The sequence below is a fragment of the Emydura macquarii genome, unplaced genomic scaffold (genome assembly GCF_026122565.2).
Source record: "Emydura macquarii macquarii isolate MOO-44397 ecotype Brisbane River unplaced genomic scaffold, CSIRO-AGI_Emac_v2 contig_554, whole genome shotgun sequence".
Taxonomy (NCBI): domain Eukaryota; kingdom Metazoa; phylum Chordata; order Testudines; family Chelidae; genus Emydura; species Emydura macquarii.
The window spans coordinates 5942469-5965587 of record NW_027130691.1 but is presented as its reverse complement, the minus strand read 5'-3'; the positions used below and the strand labels follow the sequence as shown (position 1 = coordinate 5965587).

The window sequence follows — 23119 nt, the reverse complement described above, 5'->3', positions numbered from 1 at the left end:
TTCACCATAGTCAAAGTCATGGAAAGTGCTGAGTTTCAGGTAATCTAGTCCTCCAGGTACTCAGCAAGGCAAGTAACGAGAGAGAGAGAGAGAGAGAGAGAGAGAGAGAGAGAGTGGTGGTCTGAAGTCTGGGGAGCTGGGGAATTGGGGCATGAAGTGAAAGATGTGGGTCTGGGTGAGACCAGAGGATTGGAAGCTGAGGAATTGGGAGTAGGAGATGTGGGGATTGGGAGGCAGGAAACGCGGAGAGGACTTGCTTAGCCTTTCTGTTGTATTTCACTGGGAGTCAGTTATACTGTTTCTATGCACCATAGTCACCATTTACAAAATGTAGCATTTCCCCACAGGTACCACAGTATTGCTGTATACTCCAAATAGGCAATAGCTGTGGTACTGAATTGTGACACCATGTATAAACATTACCTGTCCCTGGTGAAGAAGGAGTTAATCTCAGCTCAGCAGCCGCTCCTGCACACAGGTGCTCAGGGGAGGGGCTATAAAAGTTGATCTTGGCAGACAGCTGAGCTGGGTGAGAATGTCTTTGGGCTGGGCTGGCATCAAGGGTTGGACTGAACTCGAAGCTGGGAGTTTGCTGTTTCCTTTTCTGCTTGTGTTCTGTTTTGGTTTGTTTGTTATACGTGCTTTCCTTAGAGGAAAGACCTGATCACCTGTGGATGTGTTTTCCACCAGCTTATGCTGAGCTCCCTGCGTGGTTACTGTGTGGAAGCTGTGGCCAGTGTAGAACAACACACTAGTGACTTAAAAATACCCAAAACCTGCTTCTTAGATGCTGCAAGGGCCCATGCTCAGACCTGCAGTGAGCAAATATAACACCAGTGAAGTCGCTAGATGCTTCCTGATTTCAGCCAGGTCCACATTCAGCTCTGGGGATTCACTTGTGCTTTGCTATGCACCTAAGCCATTTGATTACCTCAAAAGAGACGTGTGTTAGTCCTTCCTGGGTAGCTGATTTGGGTTTCCAGGTGGCAAATTCTACCCTGATGGGGGCACCTGCAGCCCATTAACACAAATGGAGACAGTGTGATTACATATGAAGCCTCTAAGTGTGCGGAGTACAGTTTGGATGACCTGTGGGAAGGCTGCCGTTAGAGCCAGCACTGCCTGTGCCCCTGAGATTCCCGCTGACTGGTGGAGCAATGTGGTAAAACTCTGTATTTACATATTGATGGGCCCTTCCTTAGTCAGTCTTTTAGTCCACACTGGGATGCTCCTGGGGTAACTCTTGCCCCATTTTCCTGAGCGTGGAGGTCTCTATGCACTGCAGAACTGGTGCATTTCCACTTCACAAGGATGGGCAGGATCTGGGGGCCCCGTGCAGAAGATGCAGATTCGGAACACAGCTCCATGAGTGCTTGCGGCCTCAGTGCTGCAGGACTAGGTGCAGAGTAGGTTGAGCGTGGATTCCTATCACTACAGAACCCTCCACAGTGGGCAGCCCAGACTCCTAGCCTGCCCACTGGGGGGTAGAATTTACCCTTCTGTATCACATGTGTCATGGAGCTTAAGGGTAGAAGGAACTGCCAGCCCATATAGTCTGACCTCCCATGTGCCACAGGCCACCAGCATCACCTAATTATAGAAGAGCTGAATTGTATAAAAGTGTCAGTCGTCCTAGAGCAGCGGTCCTCAAACTGCGGGTCGTGACCCTGTTTTAATGGTGTCGCCAAGGCTGATGTTAGATGTGCTGGGGTCTGGGGCTTCAGCCCTGGGTGGTGGGGCTTAGGTTATGGCCCCTCCGCCCAGAGCTGAAGCCCTCAGGTTTTGACCCCTCTCCCCCACCTAGGGCAGCGGGGCTGGAACTTTGGCCCCCAACCTGGGGTGGTGGGGCTCGCGCTCAAGCTTCAGTCCCCACTCCCGACATCATGTAGTCATTTTTGTTGTCCGAAGGGAGTCGTGGTGCAATGAAGTTTGAGAACTGCTGTCATAGTTACCCTTTTTCTTGGTAGGTTGGCCTGCAGATTTTGCCCATTGATGGTAACCCCCACAAGTCCTCCGCTTTCATTTGCCATCCAGGAGGTGTCTCCAACCTTGCTAGTTCCTATGATGGATGTCATGTCTTTACAGCAGGGGGTAATGACTGCACTGTGATGAAATGGGAAATTAATTTAAAGTGAGTAGACACCAGGGAGAAGCAGAGCATGCTGTTCTCATCAATGGTGATGTGCTCTGTCCCTTTATACAACTGTGACCAACATCGCTAAAGCATATATTGTACTGGCAATGAACGTATGCTTATATATAGGGACTTTCATCCCAAAGGATCCCATTCTGCTTCAGAAAAGCTTAAAATTGAGGCCCCTAAAACTTATTCAGACCAGAGGGATTAACGTAGATAGCCTGGTGCAAGTGTGACTCCAGTACCATCCAGTACAGCACTGACACCTGCATTTCAGTGGATTCAACTTAGTTTAAAATGTTACCTGCTCCACTGTTGGTTTGCTAGAAGGGCTAAAGTTAAAACAGAGCGGGCTAGGTCTTCACACATGCTCAAGACCCACAAATGGAGCCAGATTTTCAAAAATGGCTCAGCTTCCCTTAGGCATCTAACTGAGGTGGGCAGATTTTCAAAGATGTTCTCAAGTGGGATCCATTGGGGTGCTGAACTGTTCTGAAAATCTGGTCCCAAGTGTCCAGTTACCCACCAAGTCATCCATGAGGGTTGGCAAGGGAACCCATGATTTCCTCCCCCGCCCCCAATGGCTCCTGTTTTTTGACTGAGCTCTTAGAATCCTGGTATTTCCCTGGGTTTGCACTACCAGCCAAGGGCCAGATCCTGAGAGGCACTGAACACCCTGATGTCACATGAAAGTCGATGGGAGTTTAAGGTACTCAGTAATTTGTAGGATATTGCTCCACACTCCCTCTCCAATGAATGCAAAGAGAGATGTGTTCTAATGGCCCGAGCACAGGAGTGGGAACCAAGAACTCATGAGTACTAATCCTGGTTTGGACACTGCCTCCCTCTGCGAGCACTGGAATATCTCCTATCCTCTCAGTGCCTTGGTTTCCTCATCTGTGAAAGGGGGATCCTCGTTCTGACCTACCTATTTCACAGGCTGACATGATGATTAATAAATTAGTGTTTTTAAAGTGCTTTGAATATGAAAGGTGCTATGTAAGTGCTAAGTAATATATAAAATAGAGGCTTTTTAAGATCCCTGCCTGATGGGCCACAGACTGGGCTATTTTTAGAGCCAAGCAGTGGGGATTGTGAGATTTGGGACGGGAGGGGCGTGTACAGGAGCATCTGTTTCTTATGAAATGGCCTGCAGGATTTGAGAAGCGCTGATATAGACTATTCAGTTTCCAAATGGGATGAGCTGATGTTGTCCAGGCAATCCCCAGTGCATTTGCAGAATGGATTTAGGACCAACAACTCCAAGGTTTTCTTCAATTGAGACCAATTGAAGAAACTGGGACTGCATGTATATGCCAGTTTTGTGCTGTCCCTGGCTACAAGCTTGGAACTTTCCTTTGTCAGCTGCTGACTGAAGAGCTGTGCCAAACAGACATTGACATTCGTGAGGGGGTGCCCCCTCCAAAAGCCATTGTTTACGGAATCTGGTAAAGAGAAAGAGAAGGACATGTTTGTTGCCTTTAATGTCAGGGCCATTCATTCTAATGTGAACACAAGGTGGGGTGAGGCTCCAGGATACCAAAGTGCCAAGCATGCTGTGAATGCCTAGATAGATAGATGCAACATCAAAACGAAGCATGCAACTGCAAATGACCTGAAATCAGCCTCTTCAATGCAGGGTAATTTCATGTTTGAAAAAGGAGATGGGGCTTACTCACTGTCAGATCTAGAACTGAAGGCTGGTTTAGCTATCTATCTGTCTGCCTTAGGGTTTTCCAAAGTACCTGTCACCACTGCATACTTCATCTCTTTGATTTCTGCTAAATCATCCCTGCTGGGGCTGGCTTTAAGATACTGCTGAAGAACATATTTTTGCCCTTTGGAGTGCATTGAATTACGGCTTTCTTCCTAAAACATGCTCACTCTGCAAAGCATTCAGTTCAGACACTGTCCTCTCTGAATAGAGCTCCTCCTGCTGATTCCCTAGTAATACCAGCCAGTTGCACAGCAGTGAGGGTACGGAGCTAACTCAACTCAGAGCTGCCAGAGCAAATGAAGCCGTGGTGAGAGAGCAGTGGGTTTATGTATTTTTTTCCCCATTTCATGTGGCTTAATCAGTTTGGGGTTTGAATGGGCAACATTTGAAGGAAGGCAATAGAATGTAAATGACCCTTCTTTTATAATGGTTGGCCATGGTCCAGACATCATTGAATTTCTATGTAATTTGCTTTTGGAGCAAGGCTCTTTATGAGCTAATTATCACTTTACTGCTGCTTCTGGTATCTTCTATATCTCTACTATGTTTAATGTCCAAATAACTTAATTATAAAAAAGCATAAAATGTGCAGATAGCACAATAGAGAACAGCTCACCAAAGGTGCAGATCAAAGCTGATGTCATGCTGCTCATGAATGCACAGGGATGTTGCTGATGTTATTGCAGTGCCAGGCTATTGAGGTGTCCTGGGCTGTTTTCACTGGGGGACCTGTTATTTTTCTGCATCCTTAATAACACATGTGGCTCTTTTTTCTCTAACTGCCTATGAAACTGAAATTCAGACCACAAATGATGGAGCTAGAGCAGGATTTTTATATGTACACTGGCTCTAGGCTCTAGGACGTTGTCTTTCACTGTGAAGAACAGAGTTCCTGAGTAACAGAGCCCAGTATATTACTGGGAAGGAGTGTGTGTAATTGTTAGAGTTCGGGAACTAGGAGCTAAGGTTTGATTGTTCTATGGCAAGCTCTACACACTAGCCCTTTACATGTTCAAAGTGCTGGCCTGATATAAGTTAACTAATCCACACAATATCCCTGTGAAGTAATACACTTCATAGATGAGGAAACTGAGACACAGAAAAGTTAAATGTCACACACACAGAGTACACACCAAGTCAGTGGTAAAGCCAGGATTAAAGGCCAGTCTCCTAGCTCCCAGCCTTGTGTTCATTCCACTAGACCAGAGACCCACTCGATAATAATTACCTACCATACTGGACTACTGTATGTAAAACACTGGGAGATCCTGGGGTGGAAAGTGCTGTAGAAGTGCTGACTGTTAACAACGTAGCATAAGGTTCAACTCAGATCTGTACCTTTCCCTGTTTATTCTGAGTCTTGGGTGAATTTTTTTTTTTAATTTATTATTATAAGTTTCTATGTAGCTGGCAGCAATGAGTTGAAAGGGAAATGAGACATATTTCCTTATGTGAACCGTTTCTGAGCTATCTTTTTTTGTTGCCACAGTGCTTTGGAGGCTGCTGTTTCTCTGGGGGGTGAAGATTTGATCCCATTCTACAGCATGTTGGATGGCGGCAGAGATGGTGAATTCTTCAGGGTAATTATAGCCACAGTAAACATTGGGTGGTTACATCTGGTTAAGATTTTAGAATTAATTTATACCGGTCTGACAAATTTTGGGGTGTCCAAATCTGCTTTAACGACAATTTCATCTATGTGCCTGTTGTTATATCTTCTTCCATGCATGTTGAAAAACTGAACTTTGTCGTACTTCATTTGATTTTCTCTCAGGAACTGGAGGACTATTTTTACTATGCACAGCTGCGCAGTCAGGGTATTGATACAATGGAGACCAGACAGGTGTCATCACATATTCCCTTGGAGGAAATTCCATTTGTAATGAGAGCAATGGGGTTTTATCCGTCAGAGGAAAAGGTTTGTTTTTTACCAAAGAGAATGATTGTGTTTATGGGGCATGCTATTGGCCAGTTTCTGATCTCAGTCACACAGGATGGATCTGGAATAAATCCATGGATTTTTAAATGTATTTAGTTTAGATCTACATTAGTGTAACTTTGATCAGAATATGGCTCTGTATCTTTTTTTAAAAAATATGTATGGGACAAAGTAAAGATTCATTACCACTAGGGGACTGGACTGCTTTTGGGCTTGGTAAAAGGAATCTTTCACCTTTAGGTTGGATGGACAAATACGGCCCAGGTCAGTAGAGCTCAAAAGTTTTCATCTGATAGGTGTTTGATGGCCTCAGTCCAGTTCCCAGAGAGTAAGTGCCCCCAGCATAAAAATCACACACTTAATTGGCACCTCAGAAGAGAGATTGGTTGCCTCAGAAGAGAAACTGAAAGCATGAAGAGTAGATCCTCCTTTCACCCTATAGGAGGTCGTTCCAGGGCAAATTGGGATCCACCATGAGTTTCTTCTGCTTGTGTTAAGTGTAGTTATACACAAATTGGCTTCAGAACTTTCAGCTCTATGCACTGACTCTTCCATGTACTATAAAGCCTCTTGATCTTTCGTCTTTTTGTGCCTTATAGAGATTATGAGAATGATCTTACATGGAGAAAGCACCTTTCACCCCCAGGGATCTCAACAATCTTTACTAACTCAGAAATGTTTGACTTAAAGTCCTATGAAAATCTCTCAAAGTTTTATTCGTCAGGTTACAGCAATGGAGAGCTTTTTTTATTAAAAATTTCTCAGGAGTTTTAAGCTTCAAATCCTCTGACTTCTGTACTATAGTTAAAGATAAATCCCTTAATAAGGTTGATCATGATTCTTATCCTATTGTAATAGTATTTCTAAGGCAGTTTGTATTTTACACATACTTAATTTATAGTACTGCAACTTGGCAATTAAGGCACCTGGAGTAGATTTATTGACTCTGTTGCAAGAATCTGAAAATTACACCTCCCCAGGGCCAGCCTTGTGCCTTCATCCAAGAGGGATTATCTCCAGGTGAGAAGACTAAGCAGTGGCATCGCTGCAGTATTCTCTCAGACTAACTGAGCTTTAACTTCTGCTGGGGCTCCATAGGAAACCCAGTGATGGAGGCTGTACTGAGTCAGTGCCACCCCACCAGCCCTGCAGCACTCTCTCCCTGGGGATCCAGCAGAAGGGAAGTTGTGGCCACTTTTCACCAATGCAACCCTCCCTCATCAGACTTTCCTTGGGGCTCCTGGATCTGGCAGAAATTGGTCTAATCTTAGGCTGAGCTGATGCAAAGTCCTGCTTTGGTACCATAATTTTGTATATTGTTAGAGATTTTCCTTGGCTTATTAATTACTATGTCCTGCTGCTGGGGAAGAAGAGAATGTATTCCTCTCACACACAGTTGCTCAAGGAGGCGGGGAATGCCTCCTGTGAAATAGTCTGTAAGAAATTAGAGGACAGCATTTCAGTCAAGGAAACAGAGGTGCTGAACTACTCTGAAACTAGACAACCTACGATCTGCTTCACAAAGCAGGGGGGACAATATTAATTCACAGAACGAAAGTTCTTCTTTCCCCAGAGCATTTTATGAAATAAAAAGTGGAAGGGAAAAACAGCATGGACCCACTAACAGGAGCTCTTGAGAGTTGGGATTTTTCTTTTGTAGTTCACTACGATGGGTAGAAAACTTAGTCCCAGATCAGCTAGAGTTGAGTGAAAAGTTCTGTTCTTGTCCTGCATGGCATTTGCCGAGGGGAAATATAAATCCATGATTTCTATCTTCCCTGAGCACCATTCAGTGGAAAACCTTGTGACATGAGGACAAAAGCCTAGGGCTGAATGCAAAATCCTCCCCAGGGAGGCTTTGCATTGGCCTGCCTTCCTGGAGAGTAGAATGCTTGGTACGTGTTGGCACTGGGAATTCTCCCAACATTTAGCTCCATTTGTAACTGTAAGGAGGCTGCCTCTTTAAACATGAGCACAATGAAGGCATGGAACAGAACCTGCCTTTCACATAAACATCTGCAAGTCTGCATGCCACTTTTGACTCACAGCAGCAGGCTTCAGGAAAACTGTTCAACTGCTAGTGACAAAAATAGGCAGGCACTGCCTAATAGAAGCCCTGCTGTATCAGTGATAAAGGGCAGGATGTGGGACCGTTTGAGCAAAGTCTAGTCTTCTGCAGTTGCAGAGGGTCCAGTGACAGTCCTGCTGCACAGGATGTGTGGGTATTGGGCGTGGAGGCAAAAGGAGGAGAATTTTGGAAGCTCATTCCTGACATGCATACCATGTAGCCAGCTGTGAGGGGACTTCCTGCACATTTGGTTTGTAGCAGGGTGGAGTCACCGTTTTGTGGACTGACTGCCCATTGTCCCAAGGGGAATCGCAGCTGCAATGAATGCTCTGCTTTCACTGCTTGGCCTGTGGGGGAATTATTCCTTCCCCCTCTCACGGCAGTTGTCGGGTACATCGCATAACAAAAGATCTCCCCAGTGCAGTAGAACCTCAGAGTTACGAACACCTCAGGAAAGGAGGTTGCTCATAACGCTGAACAAAACACTATGGTGGTTCTTTCAAAACCTTTGTTTTGAAAATTGTTCTTTACAACCGAACAATGACTTAGTAAAGCTTCAAAGCTGTATTATGCAGAAGAAAAATGCTGCTTACCCCCCCTTTTTTTTTAAACACAGCACTGTACTGTATTTGCTTTTTTTCTTCTTCTTTTTTTTGGTCTCTGCTGCTGCCTGATTGTGTACTTCCGGTTCCAAATAGGTGTGTGGTTGACTGATCAGTTCATAACTTTGGTGTTCATAACTCTGAGGTTGTATTGTCTATTACATCCCAGGCAAAATGCTTTTCTGAGAATAACAGAAAGACCCCAGTGTATTGCAGGAATTGTACTACTGGGGTTGATGTAATTTTGATTGTGGTAAACAACTTCTTTTAAAGAGACACTATCAAGTAATGTGAGGCTAGATTCTAATCACAGTTATACTGGTGTAAATCCATTGACTCCAACGGAATTATTCTGGATTTATATCTGCATCTCTGAGATCAGAAACTGGTCCAATGCTTTAAAAGAAACCCACCTTGTATAAGTATCTTTTGTCTCGACTTTTAGATTGAGGACATAATAAATGAAGTCAAATTTAGTGAGTACGTCGAGACTGGAAAACAAGTTACAAATATCAATTTAGGGGATTTTATCAAACTTTATATAAATCATCGACCAGCATTTGGCCTGTCAATGAAAGAAATACAAAATGCCTTCCAAGTTCTTGGTTATGAGACTGAGAATGGAGAAAACATTATTAACAGAGAAGATTTACTGCAACAACTTCAATGCAGAGGTGAGCATTTTACTAATATCAGTTTTATGTTTGCTTGTTCTGTCCTTCATTTCAAAAAGTATCCATTGCAGTGACATTATCTGGAGACATATCCCAAATTCTGATAGGTGGCATGTTACCTCATCTGTCTTAGAATTTTAAATGAAATAACCACATACATTGTCTCAACTGGGTTGTATCCTCCTGTTTGGAAATTGTTGCACACTCCAAGTATTTCATCTGCTATCCGAAGAGCATGGATCTTGGAAAATATTATAATGCCATTATATACATTGATGGTGTGCTCTCACCAGGAACACTGTATTCAGTTCAACTCGCACGGTTGGCAATAAAGTAGTAGTAGAAATTGAGGAGAGTCCAGAAATGAGTGATAAAAATGATTAGAGGTCTGGAATGACTTCAATATGAGAAGAGACTGAAAAGATTGGGATTGTTTAGTTTAGAGATGAGGTGAATGAGAGGGAATGTGATAAAAATATCCAAAATTATTAATGGCATTGGCACAGAGAAGGTAAATTAGGTACTTCTGTATTCCCTCTCTGTTTATAAGAACAAGACAGCATTCAATTCAGCTGAAAGACAGCAAATTTAAAATGGATAAGAGGAAGTACTGTTTTAATCAACACATTATCAACCTGTAGAGCTCATTGCCACATGGTATCATTGAGGGTAAGGGCTTAACAGGTTAAAAAACATTAGACACTTATATGGATGATAAGAACATCCATAGATACATGACCTAGGATAAAATATTTTAAAAGGGATATAAATCCTTATGCTTCAGGGCATATGCCACTAACTGATGCAAGTTAGGAATGAACTCCTATGTGCAAGCTATTCCGTAATAGTCAACTAAACATTTTCTTGACCCTTTCTTTGAATCACTGGCACTGGCTACTGTCACAGAAATAGGACACTAGTCTACATAGACCACTGATCTGATCTGATTCGGGAATTCCTACGAAAAGGAATAGAGTGAAAACTGCTGAAGGTGCAACTTGGCCCAACAAGCCAGCTGCAGTAGCCTTTCCCCCTTCTTATAAACCTAATTTATATGCCAAAAACTCATGTGGTACACAAGAACAAATTTCTCTGGGATCAAATTTATTGCACTGGGATCATCGGTGATGCTGTCTACACGATGGAGGAACCCAATCATCTTTTCAAACCATCCTATTTTGTCTTGATGCCATGCTTGCTAGAGATGTTTGTACTGAGTTTGTGTTAATAATGCTGTGAGAAAACTACGAGATTCTGTTTTTGCTTTATGTATGCAGGGGAGCATATGACAGAGGAGGAGCTGGCAGAATGTCTTACCACCCTGTTGGGCATGAATCCAGAGGGCGGGAGATCTGAGCTGGGCAACTATGATCGCTCAGGTACAGGATTAATATTCTATGAAACACAGAAATAGGATTGCTTCAGTTCTTTTCATATAATAATTAAATTGCAAATCCTATTAACCTTGTTACTCCAACAGCTGTTAAACATGTTCAGTGGAGATTGCAAAATAGAGTCACAGGACCAAACACTGTCCTTGGTCCATGCATTTAACTTCCACTGATATTGGGGAAAGTTCTACTGCAGATTGAAACCCAAATGTATTTAAATAGCCAATGAAATATGACAGTGTCCTTGACTACATTACATTATTGTTTATTTGCTATCTAGGATTGGAAACTGGAGACATTTGCTGGAGGGCTCACCTACTGCCGTGATCCCACAGGCAAAGCAGAATCCTATAATATGCAAATTATTTTCAGTTTCATCCATGCAGAGTTGTCCATTGTAATTGGAACCCCTGACTTCTGCCATATTCATGCACAGTTTCTGAAACAAATCTCCCAATCCATAAATGTACACAATAGCATCGGGTTGGGACTTTCCACAACTGATGTATGCCTACTGAAAGGTAAAAAGGGAACAGCTTAGTGGTGTAAATCCAAGGTTTGAAACACATTGATTCGTTGGTACCCTAGAGTCAAATCAAATCACAACAAGATAGAAACAGCCCTTTGTCCTTCCAAGGTAGATACAATGAGTGCTGTGCAGTTTACTGTGGGGATGTGGGTTTTACAGATGAGATCTTACTAACCAAGGAGCAGTCCACTCTGCATAGACTGCAGACTGCATAAATAGTCACTTTTTATAAGGATTGTGACCTAAATGTGTTCTTTTATGCCTAAATTACTTGAAACAGAAAATCAATATTGTTATTAAAGCAACTGAGTAAAGTCTGCAGTAATCTGAATAGCAGTATTCAAGCTACAGCATGTTCAAGATGGCTTTGTAACCATCTTCAAGAAAATCATGGATAAGTAACAGGAAAAAAAGCCATGCAGGATTAGAGGAGATGGAATAGACAGCTATAGTGCTATAGATCATCTAGTTTAGATCAAGTTCTCAGTGAGAGTTGAAGGTGTGCTGCACTCACAGGATCAGTGCCTTTGTTTCCTGACAGAGAACATATTAAGTATGAAACTGATACTATATAAGGCCCCTTTCATGTATTTTTGTTCACATTCCTTTCAACACAGTGCTGCTGACAAGTCCTATTGATCTGGAAACCTGATTGCTTTGGGGGTTGTTGGGTTGGGTTTTTTTCCTCTTCCAGGTGCAGCAGCTTTGATTGAAGAAGAAATTCCAGAGGAAATCACTGCAGAGATATTTACTGCTGGTATTCTTGGTTTACCTGTTCCTGAATCAGATGAAACTGAGACAGAAAAAAATTATGAACTCACCAGTAGCATAGGGTCAGCAGAGTCATAATTGCCACAGAGTTTGTAGTTTTCTACACGGACATGCATTTTCTGTAATCACCTTTTCTCTTCAAACACCTGGGAAGCTATATTTTTGTATTTATTAAAAAATAAAGATTAAATAAAGTGAATTTCACATTCCTCAAATGCTAGGGTATTCTATCAATTTAGCGTGTGTCACGAAATTATGGGATTAAAACACTTCACAAAGTCTGGCCCAGTAGTCAAGCAGCAATGCTAATGGTGGGGAGTTCTGAGGTTGGAGATCAAGAGGAGGCAACTTACTCTGTCCCCAGGCAATAGAGAACACCATATATTGCTGATCAATTACCTCCAAAATGAGCACATCAGACACAGGACTGGGTTAAGTAAACTTGCTGCTAGGACTGACATCATGGTATCAATCACAAATGCTGCCCTGAAGAAAAGTCTCTTCAGAGTGTAACATTATGATTTTGCTCTAAATCCATCCATCTAATGGTCCAGTGGGCCATTAGCACAATCAAGGATCACCATGGCATAGGGATGCAGACAACAATGAAATATGAGCTGGTGCAGTAGCTGTATGCTATCAATAATCTCCTGTCCTGGGAGGAATCCTCCTGTGTCTGGTAACATTAGTTTTAGGGCAGATGTACACTAATGGTGTAATGCAAAGCTGCACTAATACAACCCAGTTTCAGCATGTTATAGGAAAAATTTATTCACAGAAACTTTACAGTAAAAATAGCAATTAAGAAATACTAAATCTGAATATACCAGTAACGAATCTTACTGAAGGGAGCATTCTATTTTGTGATATGGTTTAAAAATTGGGCTTCCATTTTGCTCCTTACAACTTTGTATTTCTTTGAGGGAGTGTTCGTTCCAATTAATAGTGTAGTACCCACGGGAGAGCATCTTACTCAACGTTTGTACAAACAGTGTAATGGAGCCAATGCAAACAGCTCCTCAAGATCAGTGAGGGGTTGTTGAACTCACTTCCCTCTTTACAGTCCCCCTCAGCATCAATAGGTCTTTGCATAATCATGTAGACCCTTAAGTGTTCATGTTTATTGCAGGGCGATTACTATTATACAGTGCAGAGATAATTATAATTGTGTTAGTACATATAGCAAGATATGTAGCTAGTTGCATGGCAGTGAAGACATAAAGGTCGAACAACAAAAAGCAAGATATTACAGGGTGTGTGACAAAGGTTTCCTTAAGAGGTGTTGCTTCATATGGCCCTCTTGCCAACCAGTTTTTTTACATACATGTACATGTGTTGGATCCTCTAATCCCAGCTCTGACATTAACAACCTCTTTAGAAAGTTATTGCTCTGCCTCACTTTCCTATCCTGTAAAATATTTTAACCTCTCAGTACCTTAGTGAGAATCAATTGTTTCTGGAGCTAATTATTATTATCAAGCTTTCTAAGACGGGAGTTGTGTTTTTGGGCGTGTATATATATATCCGTATTTACAGCAGTATATAAACAAATGACAATTCCTTAAAAATAGCCTTTACGGTCCTGCAATTTATTTCCACAACCTCGTTGCCCACTGGGGGAAGAGGAGTGAAACCACAGTACTTTGCCTTTCCATGGCATCTCTCTATCTGAGATTCTCAACACTCTTTATAAACATTAATTCACTAAGCCGCACAACACCCCATATGGTAGATCAGACCTGCCACCCCCCCCTCGGCAGGGGGGCTGAGGCACGGGGGCGTGGAGTTGGCCCCAGGACAGGGCAGCCTCCTTCTGCCAAAGGGGGACAGCAGATCTTATCTACCAGATGGGGGCTGGCAACAAAACCCAGTCCCGCGCTGCCTCCTTAATCATTACCCCCCCTCCACACACACACACTTGCACCCAGAACTGGCAACCGCAGGACCCAGGAGTCCGGGCTCCCCCCTTGGCCCTGCTGCAGCTCTTTGCAATCCCTTCCCCTCTGCGCTGCTGCTGCTGCTGCGAGCATGGCCGGGTCGCCGCCCCTTGGGGACCCCGCATCTCCCGCGCGCGCCACAGGCCAGCAGCGCCTCCCCGAGCCGCCCCCCACCGCCGCGAGCCCAGGCTGCCGCGTGCTGCGCGGGCCGGCGGCGGCTCTGCTGGGCGCCTGCGCAGTGCACGGGCCCCGGCGGCGGCGGCGGGCGGGGCGGCTCTAGTCTGGGGCGGAGCCGAGCGGCGGGAGCATTGTGCGTGCGGCGCAGCCGGCCGGGCCGGGCCGGGCCGAGCTCCGCATTCTCCGCAGCCGCCACCGCCCGGTCCCCAGCAGCATGTCGGGCCGGTCGGTGCGGGCCGAGACCCGCAGCCGGGCCAAGGATGACATCAAGCGGGTGATGGCGGCCATCGAGAAAGTGCGCAAATGGTGAGCGGGCCGCGCCGGGGCCCCCGGCCCCTCCCCCGGCGGCGCCACTCCGCGCTGCGCCCCTGCCCACACCCGCGCGGGGACGGAGCCCGCCGGGGCGGCCCGGGGCTGGGGCGGGGAGCCGGCTGCACCCACAAGCCATTTCGCTCCTGCGAGTCACGCGAAGGCGGCGTGTGAGGGGGGGAGACACACACGGCTCCATTGTGCCGCCGCCTCCCGGCCCGCGCCCTCCCCGCCCTACGGCGCTCGCCGGCCCCCTCCCCCGGCTACTCCCCGATCTGTGGGCCCCCCTCCCCCCGGGACCTGGCCCGCGTCCTTCCCGCCCTGCGGCTGAGGCGCCGCCCCACCCCCCCCCACACTGCCCCCGTACCCACTGCCCCGTGTCCTCCCGGTTCCTGGGCCCCCCTTTATCCTCTTTCCCCCTCCTGCCCCAAACCCCGCTCCCCCACCCCCCTCAGCTCCCCCACCCCCATGGCCCCTTGCTGGTCGTAGCTAGAGACCGTTGTTGGCCCGGTGGGCGAGCCCGTCCCCTGCCGCCCATCTCCCTCACCCCCCTCTTCATGCAGCGTTCAGAGTGTGGATCACCTCCCCCGCCCCAGGGGTAGACTCCCCCCAAGGGATCCCATCCCAGGGACGCTTACAAAGTACGGGGCAGGGGGGCTGGATGTAACGCGTTGGGACTTGTGAACATCGCTGCTGGGAGTGGTTCCCATTCTATGCGGGGTTTACAGTTTGGTTCAATGGCTCTGAACACCCCCCCCCAACTCTAAAAATTGTTTCCGCACCCCCTGCTTGTGAACGGAGGGGGAGAGTCATCCCCCGGAATCAAAGAGCAGCTGAAGGGGCCCAGCAGGGAGTGGTGCATGGATGGCAGCAGATGTAGTAGGCATGAGTCAGACCCCCACTGGCCTTAGTCCCTTACAAAAGAAAACCGCTCTCCCGTCTTGGAAATTTCCCTGTCAAAAACAGGGAGAGGGAATGGGGTTTTAAAAAGTTTATTTAGGGAAACATATTTTGAAGTGCTTTGTAATGCTGCAAAAATAATCGCGGCCCACGGGAGAGTTGGGTGAAAACAAGTAGGAAAACAAGGATCTTGTATTAAAAATCCCCATAGGCTTTCAGTTTTCTTTTGTTTGTTTTTTAAAGTTTCAAAGGCTCACACATAAGCAAATCAGATGTGAACTAACGTATCTTATTCTAACATTCTGGTGGTTTTAAAAGCTGAGTGGAATTGGAGTGAGAGAGATAATTGCAACTTGAATTTATTTTAAATTATATAATTAAAGGTTGTACCCATAGTAGAATAATCCCCTTTTATTAAACCTTAGAAGTGTTTTGGCATTTTATGCTTTTCTTGTTTCCTAGTTTTATTATGAAGATCAACATGAAGTAGTTAAACAATACAGTAGAACACTTATTGTAGTAAAACACACAATCAGTCTAGGTTTTTTGGATGGGATAAAGAGCAGTGTCAGTATAACTCAAGAAAGAGTTACTTTGTTCAAACGCTTGACCATGTCTGTTCAATAGTTTTTGTATATCTATCTTATATATTTTTCTGAATGTATAAAAGACACAGTAAATCCCAGGGACCAGTTTTAATCTGCATAACTCATATTTTAATAGGATAAAATGAAGGTTCCTATTTTGTTATGTAATTTATAACTCACTCTAAATTGATTTAATAAAAGATAGAAATCGGCATTTTTCTCTTGTTCTCTCACTGAACTGGATTGTTGGCATTTTAAAGCCCTTGAACTCTGTGAATAGGCTGGTTGGCTTCAGTTGGACAAAGAATCAAAACGTGTCCACTAGCACAGGGCGTGGGAAGGGGATTTCAAAGTAGGAATCCATCTATTGTGTTGAGAGCTGAAGCACTGACAGTGTTATAGTTTGATGATCGTACAGAGTTTCTGAAATAATACTTCTACCGTGCTTTTATTTTTAATGCTCTTTGCTGACTGGCTGGTTAGTATTGAGGGGTCAAACACAATAGGTGGAGATGTGACAATACTTTCTCTCAGTAATAATGTATCTGGATGCTTGTGGTTTTTTTGTTTTTGTTTTTAATTTCCTGATATTTCATTAAGGAGAACTGGTACTTATTTCCTTCAAATAATACTATGCAGAGTACAGGAGAGACAGGAGTTTGATTGTGCATGGAAAGAAAGAGAGACAGGAGTTTGATCTTTTCTTCATGGCCAACAAATTAAAATGAGAGGCTAATCTCTCTTTTGCAAGTGTTTTCTGCCATCACAGCAGCTGTGCACAAATATCAATCTGGCTTCTTGTTCCAAGAGTAAAGATTTTAGGATTCAAATGGAATTTGCAAATTTCAATCCTGACAGAGCAAATTGTTTAAGGATGACCTTACAGAATTCCTGAAAGAACTTATTCTGACCATTCCCAGATTTATTCATATCACTTCTTGCATGAAGGTCTGACAAGTACTCAATAAACCACTTAGTGCAAAGACATTTTTTGCATGAATCTGTTGGAACTCATTGTTTTGTTAACATACCTCATGTCTTTTTGTTCTTGTTTCTCATCCCCATAGACAATGTAGAATGGAAAGACACTAAGACATTAAACATTTTGAGTTATGTGATTTAAACATTGTCAAGAAGAAGCTTGGTGTGAATTAAGAGATTTATAACCAGACTCACCCACACATTGTCAAGAGCTACACATGCAACTTGCAAGGAGCATGAGTACCGCACCTAATTTGTATAACAGGGAGCAATTTGTTGCCATTCACATCTTTACTGTGGAAGTACATTCACTGGAGACTAAAAGTTTCAGCATGAGTGCTTCTGTTGCTTGGATCAAAAATAGAGCACTCCATGGTGGGACCTGTAATAACATAAGAACATAAACACAAAAATGGCCATACTGGGTCAGACAAATGATCCATCTAGCCCAGTATCCTGTCTTCTGACAGTAGCCAGTAACAGATGCCTCAGAGGGAATGAACAGAACAGGGCAATTTATTGAGTGATACATCCCCTGTCATCCAGTCCCATCTTCTGGCAGTCAGAGCTTTAGGGACACCCAGAGCATAGGGTTTCGTCCCTGATCATCCTGGCTAATAGCCATTGATGGACCAATCCTCCAAGAATTTATCTAATTCTTTTTTGAACCCAGTTATACTTTTATTGTGGTCTGAATGTTGCACTCACATATGAAAGATGAGTCCAGGAGCAGGCCCTTCTAACCAGACTGGCTCCTATGCACATTCTATCCACCCTATGTAACTAAGGTGAGGTTGTACACTGACCTTGCTACTGGGCATAATTTTGTGTATGCACATGTGCTCATTTGGGAGTCATTTTTCCACTCAGACAGAATGTCTCAGAAAAGATACATTGTCTTAGACTGTAAGCTCTTTGGAGCAGGGACCATATTTTCATATATGTTTGCAAAGCGCCTAGCATGGTGAGGGCCGGATCCTGACCAGTGGTTCTGGAAATTACTCTAATATAACTTACAGTAATAAACAATAAAGTTGTTCACTGAATGGTTTTGATCTTTGAGATTAGTGCAGCTTTCTCAATTAGGTTGTTTTAAAGCACTGTATCAATGGGCCTATGTTGTAGAAGATCCTTAATTATATATCTGAGTAGGTATTGCTGCTGTATGTATGCATTCTGTGCACGTGCTTTTGAATACGTGGCAGAAATGCTGACCATCCATGGTGCTGCAAGGGATAGTCCCTATAGTTTAACCAAAATATTTATAATTTTACACTCAGCCTATCCAAAAAGTGCTTGCAGTTCAGCATATCTTAATGGATTTAAGAGACACATCTCTTTTTGTCTCCCCAAATCTGTCATTTATAGCTTTCAAAGGCTGAGAAGCATCTGTAGATTCTAGATAGGATCATTTAAGACATTTTATACCTTTCCAAGAGATTGATCAAAAACTTGGTGGTTTCTACCATAGGCCAGAAAATAATGGAATATATTGGAATATTTCTTGATGAAAGTGAGTTTTAGTTTATTTCAATGAGAGGGAGAAAGTGTAAATATCTGCTTATTTATTAAAGGTTTTTGTGTGATGCATATCACAAGAGTTTTTGGGTGCAAGATGTGTGGCTTAGAGTGAGGCAAAAAAATAATTTGCAAGTATAGGTAGTTTAATACTCCAGACCATAACTCATCAACTCCTGCATGTACACCAAGAATATAGAGGCAAGAGGAGACTGAGCCAATCTCCTGATCTAGATGATAGAGCACTAAACTAGGGAGTGAGGAAACCTGGGTTCTGGTTTCTGACTGCCATTGAGTTGCTGTGTGACTTTGGATAATTCATTTAACCACTCTTACCTCATTTTACCAAGCAGTAATACAGGGATAATGATATTTTACCTGCTTTTGTAAAACATTTGGAGATCTATGGATGAAAATAATCATGATGATAATAGTCCCCTACCTATGCCTCCATTTCCCTAGCTGTAAAATGAGGACAGTAATATTGACCTCCTTTGTAAAGTGCTTTGAGTGCTACAGATGAAAGGCACTATATAAGAGAGGTGGTGGTATTATTATAGAAGTGCTCAATATTTATTATGGAAAAGTCTGGCCCCACAGCAGAGTCATTAAATGGGACACAGATTAGGAAATGTTACCAATGTGTGTGCGAGCTAAAGATCAAAGTGATTCATTTGAGAGATCATGGTGCTCTCCCAGGTGTGTCTGGGGGAGAACCATAATACGTTATCTATAGATTGGCACTTGTAGGCATTGCCACTGGAGGATTTCTATTCATTGCCTGTCCTCGGACTGTACAAAATACATGTGCTGTTTAACTTTGAGGTTGAAAAGATCAGCTAAAGATTTTGTTGCTGGTACTTCTTCCTTAAAGTAGATTTCCCTACTTTATCAGAATTTCACAACTTTGGCTTTTGCCTTTTCCATTCCCTCCCTGAAAATGATTGAGATTTGGGGTTTCTTCATGTGGCACCATTAGAAAACCTTTGCTAGAGCAGTGTGAAATGAAATCCCCACCTTATAAAATTCACTTATTTCAGGTTTTGTTACAAACTTTAAAGTACGTTCTAGCTCTCCCAGGAGCACAGCTCTTTAGAGGAAATCTGATTTAGTTTGTAGAGGAACTTGGGCCAATTTATGCTTTTGCGTCAAAATTGTGTATAGTCTATCTTGGCTGCAAAGACTGGTGAATCTCAGCTATTTTGGCTGAGTTTCATGTCAAATTTTGGGGTTTGTTTCAACCTGAAAGAGAAAATTCAGGGTTGAGGCAGAGAAAATAGGTGCTAATCCACACAGATCAAAATGAAATGAAATGTTAGCACAAAGCTGACTAGCTTTGACCGAGTCAGGGGTGTGTGAGACTAATTCAAGTCCTTTGGAGACGCAGTGGATTAGTAGGCTAACATGTTGCCAACATTTTCCCCACCATTGGTAGCATTATTTCAGCTCCACCAGCGCTGGGAATGTTGAGAGCCCTAGCTAGTCATGTGGCTGCCACCAGCATTTGATATTCTATCACAGGGATGGCCAAAACGTGGCTTATGAGCCACATGCAGTTCTTTCACAGCTCTCAGAGCCCCCTATGACCCTCTCCCCCATTTGCCGCCTATCAGACTGGGGTGGGGTCCCATGGGGCACGCCTGCTGGCACTCAGGGCTTCTCTCCCGCAGGGAGGGGGTTCTTGAGGCTTCTGCCCCGGGGAGGTGCCTGCCAGGGCTTGGAGCTTCAGGAGGAATGGGGCTTAAGCCCTTGCAGGTGCACACCATTGGGCAGAAGCCCTGAGCCCCATCTCCAGCCTGACACGGGGTTGAAGCCTCGAGGCTCGGCAGGTGCGCTCTGGCTCTCGAACTTCTGAAGATTGTTATATGTGGCTTGATGGGCCAGTAAATTTACCTCCCTCCCCTCCCTTATATCATCTAACCCTTCATAGAGCATGATGGTTAAAACACTGGTAACTGTTACATCCAAGCTAGTCCTTCCAACATTTCTTGTACTGATGTAGTTGGAAGGGTGTTAGCACTTTCTCTAGTGTAATCAAGCCATCTGTTTGAGATTTTGTAAATGGTTCATAGTGCCCCTTTCATGTGGTTGAATTAGGTTGTGCTTTGTGGCTCATTATATATCCCATTTTGAGTCAGATTCTACCTTCGGGTATGTGAGGCCCTTTGACTTCCATGGGACTTGCATGTATATATTTGAGGGAAGTGTTTGACCAGTTATAAACATACCCTTCAGATTAGTGCAGTCAACAAGAGGCATCTCTGCAACTTGGGGACTGGTAAACTGCATAAAAATGGATCCTTAGATATGTAAGTTAAATGGGAGCTTTCATACTGGAACACAGTTGGATGAAGAAAATTTTGAATCAAAGGAGATGTCCTTGGTCAGTATTTTTCCCCATTCACTCTGTTGCTATTCTTGTCATTATTTCTTTGTATTACAGTAGTGTTTAATGGCCTTTCTGCTAGTCACTAAACAGACATCTACAAAGTCATATCCCCACCTTTGAAGAGAGAGCCTAGAGTTGAAAAAATATTTTTTTCAAGTTTTATTTTGTGTATTTGAGAGCACTTTGTGTGTGTAATAATGGCATTTTCTTTCCCATTCCCCCTTTCTCCTTCTGCTTGATCCCACAGGGAAGTCATAATTCTGTGATTTTCACCAAACTCTGTTGCAATGCAAGTGAGTGTGATGTGATAAATTCAGCATTATGACATCACTTCGTGACCATCAAGAGAAGATGGGGTATGCGGGAGCAAGTCCTTGTTTAAACACACATTGCTTTAGTAACTAGCAGACATGGTAAGAAACTGTAACAAATAGTGGATTTCTTCAAGTCTGATCTATTTGAAAGCCCCTCTGCTTAAATGGTGAAACTGTATTGGGAGCAAAGGTTTTCTGTTCTTGTTCTGTTAAACATTTTTGTTTATGATGTTCAGTGCTCATACAAAAGCCCTCTTTATGTTTCATGTATAAATATAATACATGCAATTCTGTTTCATCCACTAACATGTTGCATTTGTATGAGGAATTTGATGCTGGGTTTTCTTTAAGGGCTTTGGGGTTTATGGATATAATTTTTGCATAGAAAGTCTTGGCTATTTAAAACTAGACCTTGAGTGATTTATGTAACTTAAGTTCTAGGATACTGGTGTGTCTGAGACATAAGCATTAAATATCAGTATTTATATTAAATTCTAAATACTTACATATCTATTGCTATCTTCAAAATATTATGCAAACCTTAAAGGAACACTATCAATCTAAAACAAATAATTTAGACCAGAATGTGATGCCCTCCCTCACTCCCGCACTTCCCACAACCCAATTGTAAAGTTACAAAAACTGGCAAGGACATTTGGGGGCAATTGAAATGGGAAATTAGTTTTTTTTTTTTTTTGGACAAACTAACTTTCTGGTTGAGTGTGGGGAAACTGAGACAGAGAGAATTGACTTGCCCAAGGTGTGTCAGCAGAGCAGATGCAACTCAGGAGTTCCTTGCGTCTAGTCCCATGCTCAGTCAGCTACTAGACTGTGCTACAGTTCATAATTCATACAGCATCTAGCACATTGTGGGTGCTGTTGGACACACAAATGAGTATCTTATATTAATTCTACCTAATTAAAAAGAAATGCCTTAATTAGGGGATGAGTGCTTTTCTTTTCACAGTGAATAATATTGAGAACATCGGAATAGAATTTGGAGTTTTTGAAATGGGAATATGATAAATATTGTGGATAAAAACATTCGGGGATGTGCTTGAAGTTTAAGCATTCATCTTTACTTATAAATTATGAAGCTGAACTCTCTTGCCCATTCACTAGATTTTAAAAGGTATCTGTTAGTGTTTGAAACCAAATTACATTTATTTACCTGTTACTAAGTTTGTTGCTTACATTGGCAGCAGCTTTACTAAGAATTTGTTAAAGAACCTTGTCTTCTGCATTCTTACTAGAACTTGTGCTCTATAAAGCTCCAGTATTGCAAACACATTTCTAAAGTGAAGCATGTGAGTGAGTAGTCCCATTAAGATCAGTGTTATTGCTCATATACATAAGTGTTTGCAGAATCGGGGCTTCGGTGTACTTCCATCAAAAATTATTATCCCCTGTTGTGGTGTTTAAATTACTGTTTGTTTAAATCAGAAAAAATCCTTTTGGTTGGAGGTGATCAAAGGTTAAAAATATTGCTTAGGAAGCTTAAAAGAATTGAAATGTCGGGGCTAATTTTGATACTAGAAGGAAAAAGTTACTAATATAGGTTTCCTCCTGTGTTCTACAGTCTGTCCAGTGAAGAGGCTGCTTTGAGGCTGCTTTGAGATGCTAACCAGGTACCTTGAACTTTTGGTTTTCCAGTGCAGCATCTCTAAGTAATATTTTGATGTAGGAGAAGACTAAAAAACCTTGATACTAAACATTTGTTCGGCTAAAAATAAAATAAAATTCCATTCTTGTTTTCATAACTTCAAAGTCTGTCTTAACTAGAGACGAGTTTAGATTGTCTTGTAGCCTTAAACAAACCCTGTATCATGATCATCTCTTTACAAGTGGTTTGTTCTCCTTAGCATTTGCACACTCTTATCTCCACTGCCATTTGTTATCATGTTTAGGAACAGAGTTCAAACTGAGTTCTAGTTAAATTGGGTTTCTGATCTGCTTTGGCTATCTGGTGTGAATGAATGGGTGGTGCTAAGCCACATTTACAAAGAACTAAGAACTGAAGCGGGAAACCAGTTAATCTGAATCAGAGCTTAAACGCTGTTTTTAAATACAAATTTCAAACAAATATCAGTGTGGACAAAGCCATAAATAGTTTCTTTTTTAAGCAGGAAAGAGTGTCCCTTAAGGCAGATAGAGAACAAGGTTGACATTGTCAGTAGCC

At 43.1% G+C, this 23119-nt stretch overlaps 2 protein-coding genes across 4 annotated transcripts in view; both read left to right on the top strand.

The window, feature by feature from the left end:
• CFAP251 (cilia and flagella associated protein 251) overlaps positions 1-12423 on the top strand; it is a 31350-nt gene extending 18927 nt beyond the window's left edge. Inside the window, exons 16-21 of the mRNA XM_067539370.1 lie at positions 1968-2131; positions 5344-5434; positions 5629-5772; positions 8909-9137; positions 10415-10516; positions 11752-12423. Of these exons, the coding sequence (XP_067395471.1) occupies positions 1968-2131; positions 5344-5434; positions 5629-5772; positions 8909-9137; positions 10415-10516; positions 11752-11906 (885 nt within the window). The 3' untranslated portion in view covers positions 11907-12423. The remainder of the gene's footprint in view (positions 1-1967; positions 2132-5343; positions 5435-5628; positions 5773-8908; positions 9138-10414; positions 10517-11751) is intronic.
• A 1648-nt stretch (positions 12424-14071) lies between these two features.
• The window catches only part of BCL7A (BAF chromatin remodeling complex subunit BCL7A), a 28336-nt gene continuing 19288 nt past the window's right edge, over positions 14072-23119 (top strand). Inside the window, exons 1-2 of one of the 3 annotated variants that reach the window (XM_067539589.1) lie at positions 14121-14248; positions 22520-22568. In XM_067539589.1, the coding sequence (XP_067395690.1) occupies positions 22558-22568 (11 nt within the window). In that variant the 5' untranslated portion in view covers positions 14121-14248; positions 22520-22557. Of the gene's footprint in view, positions 14249-20927; positions 21040-22519; positions 22569-23119 lie in introns of those variants that run through there. The other 2 variants (XM_067539590.1, XM_067539588.1) reach the window with 2 other exon arrangements.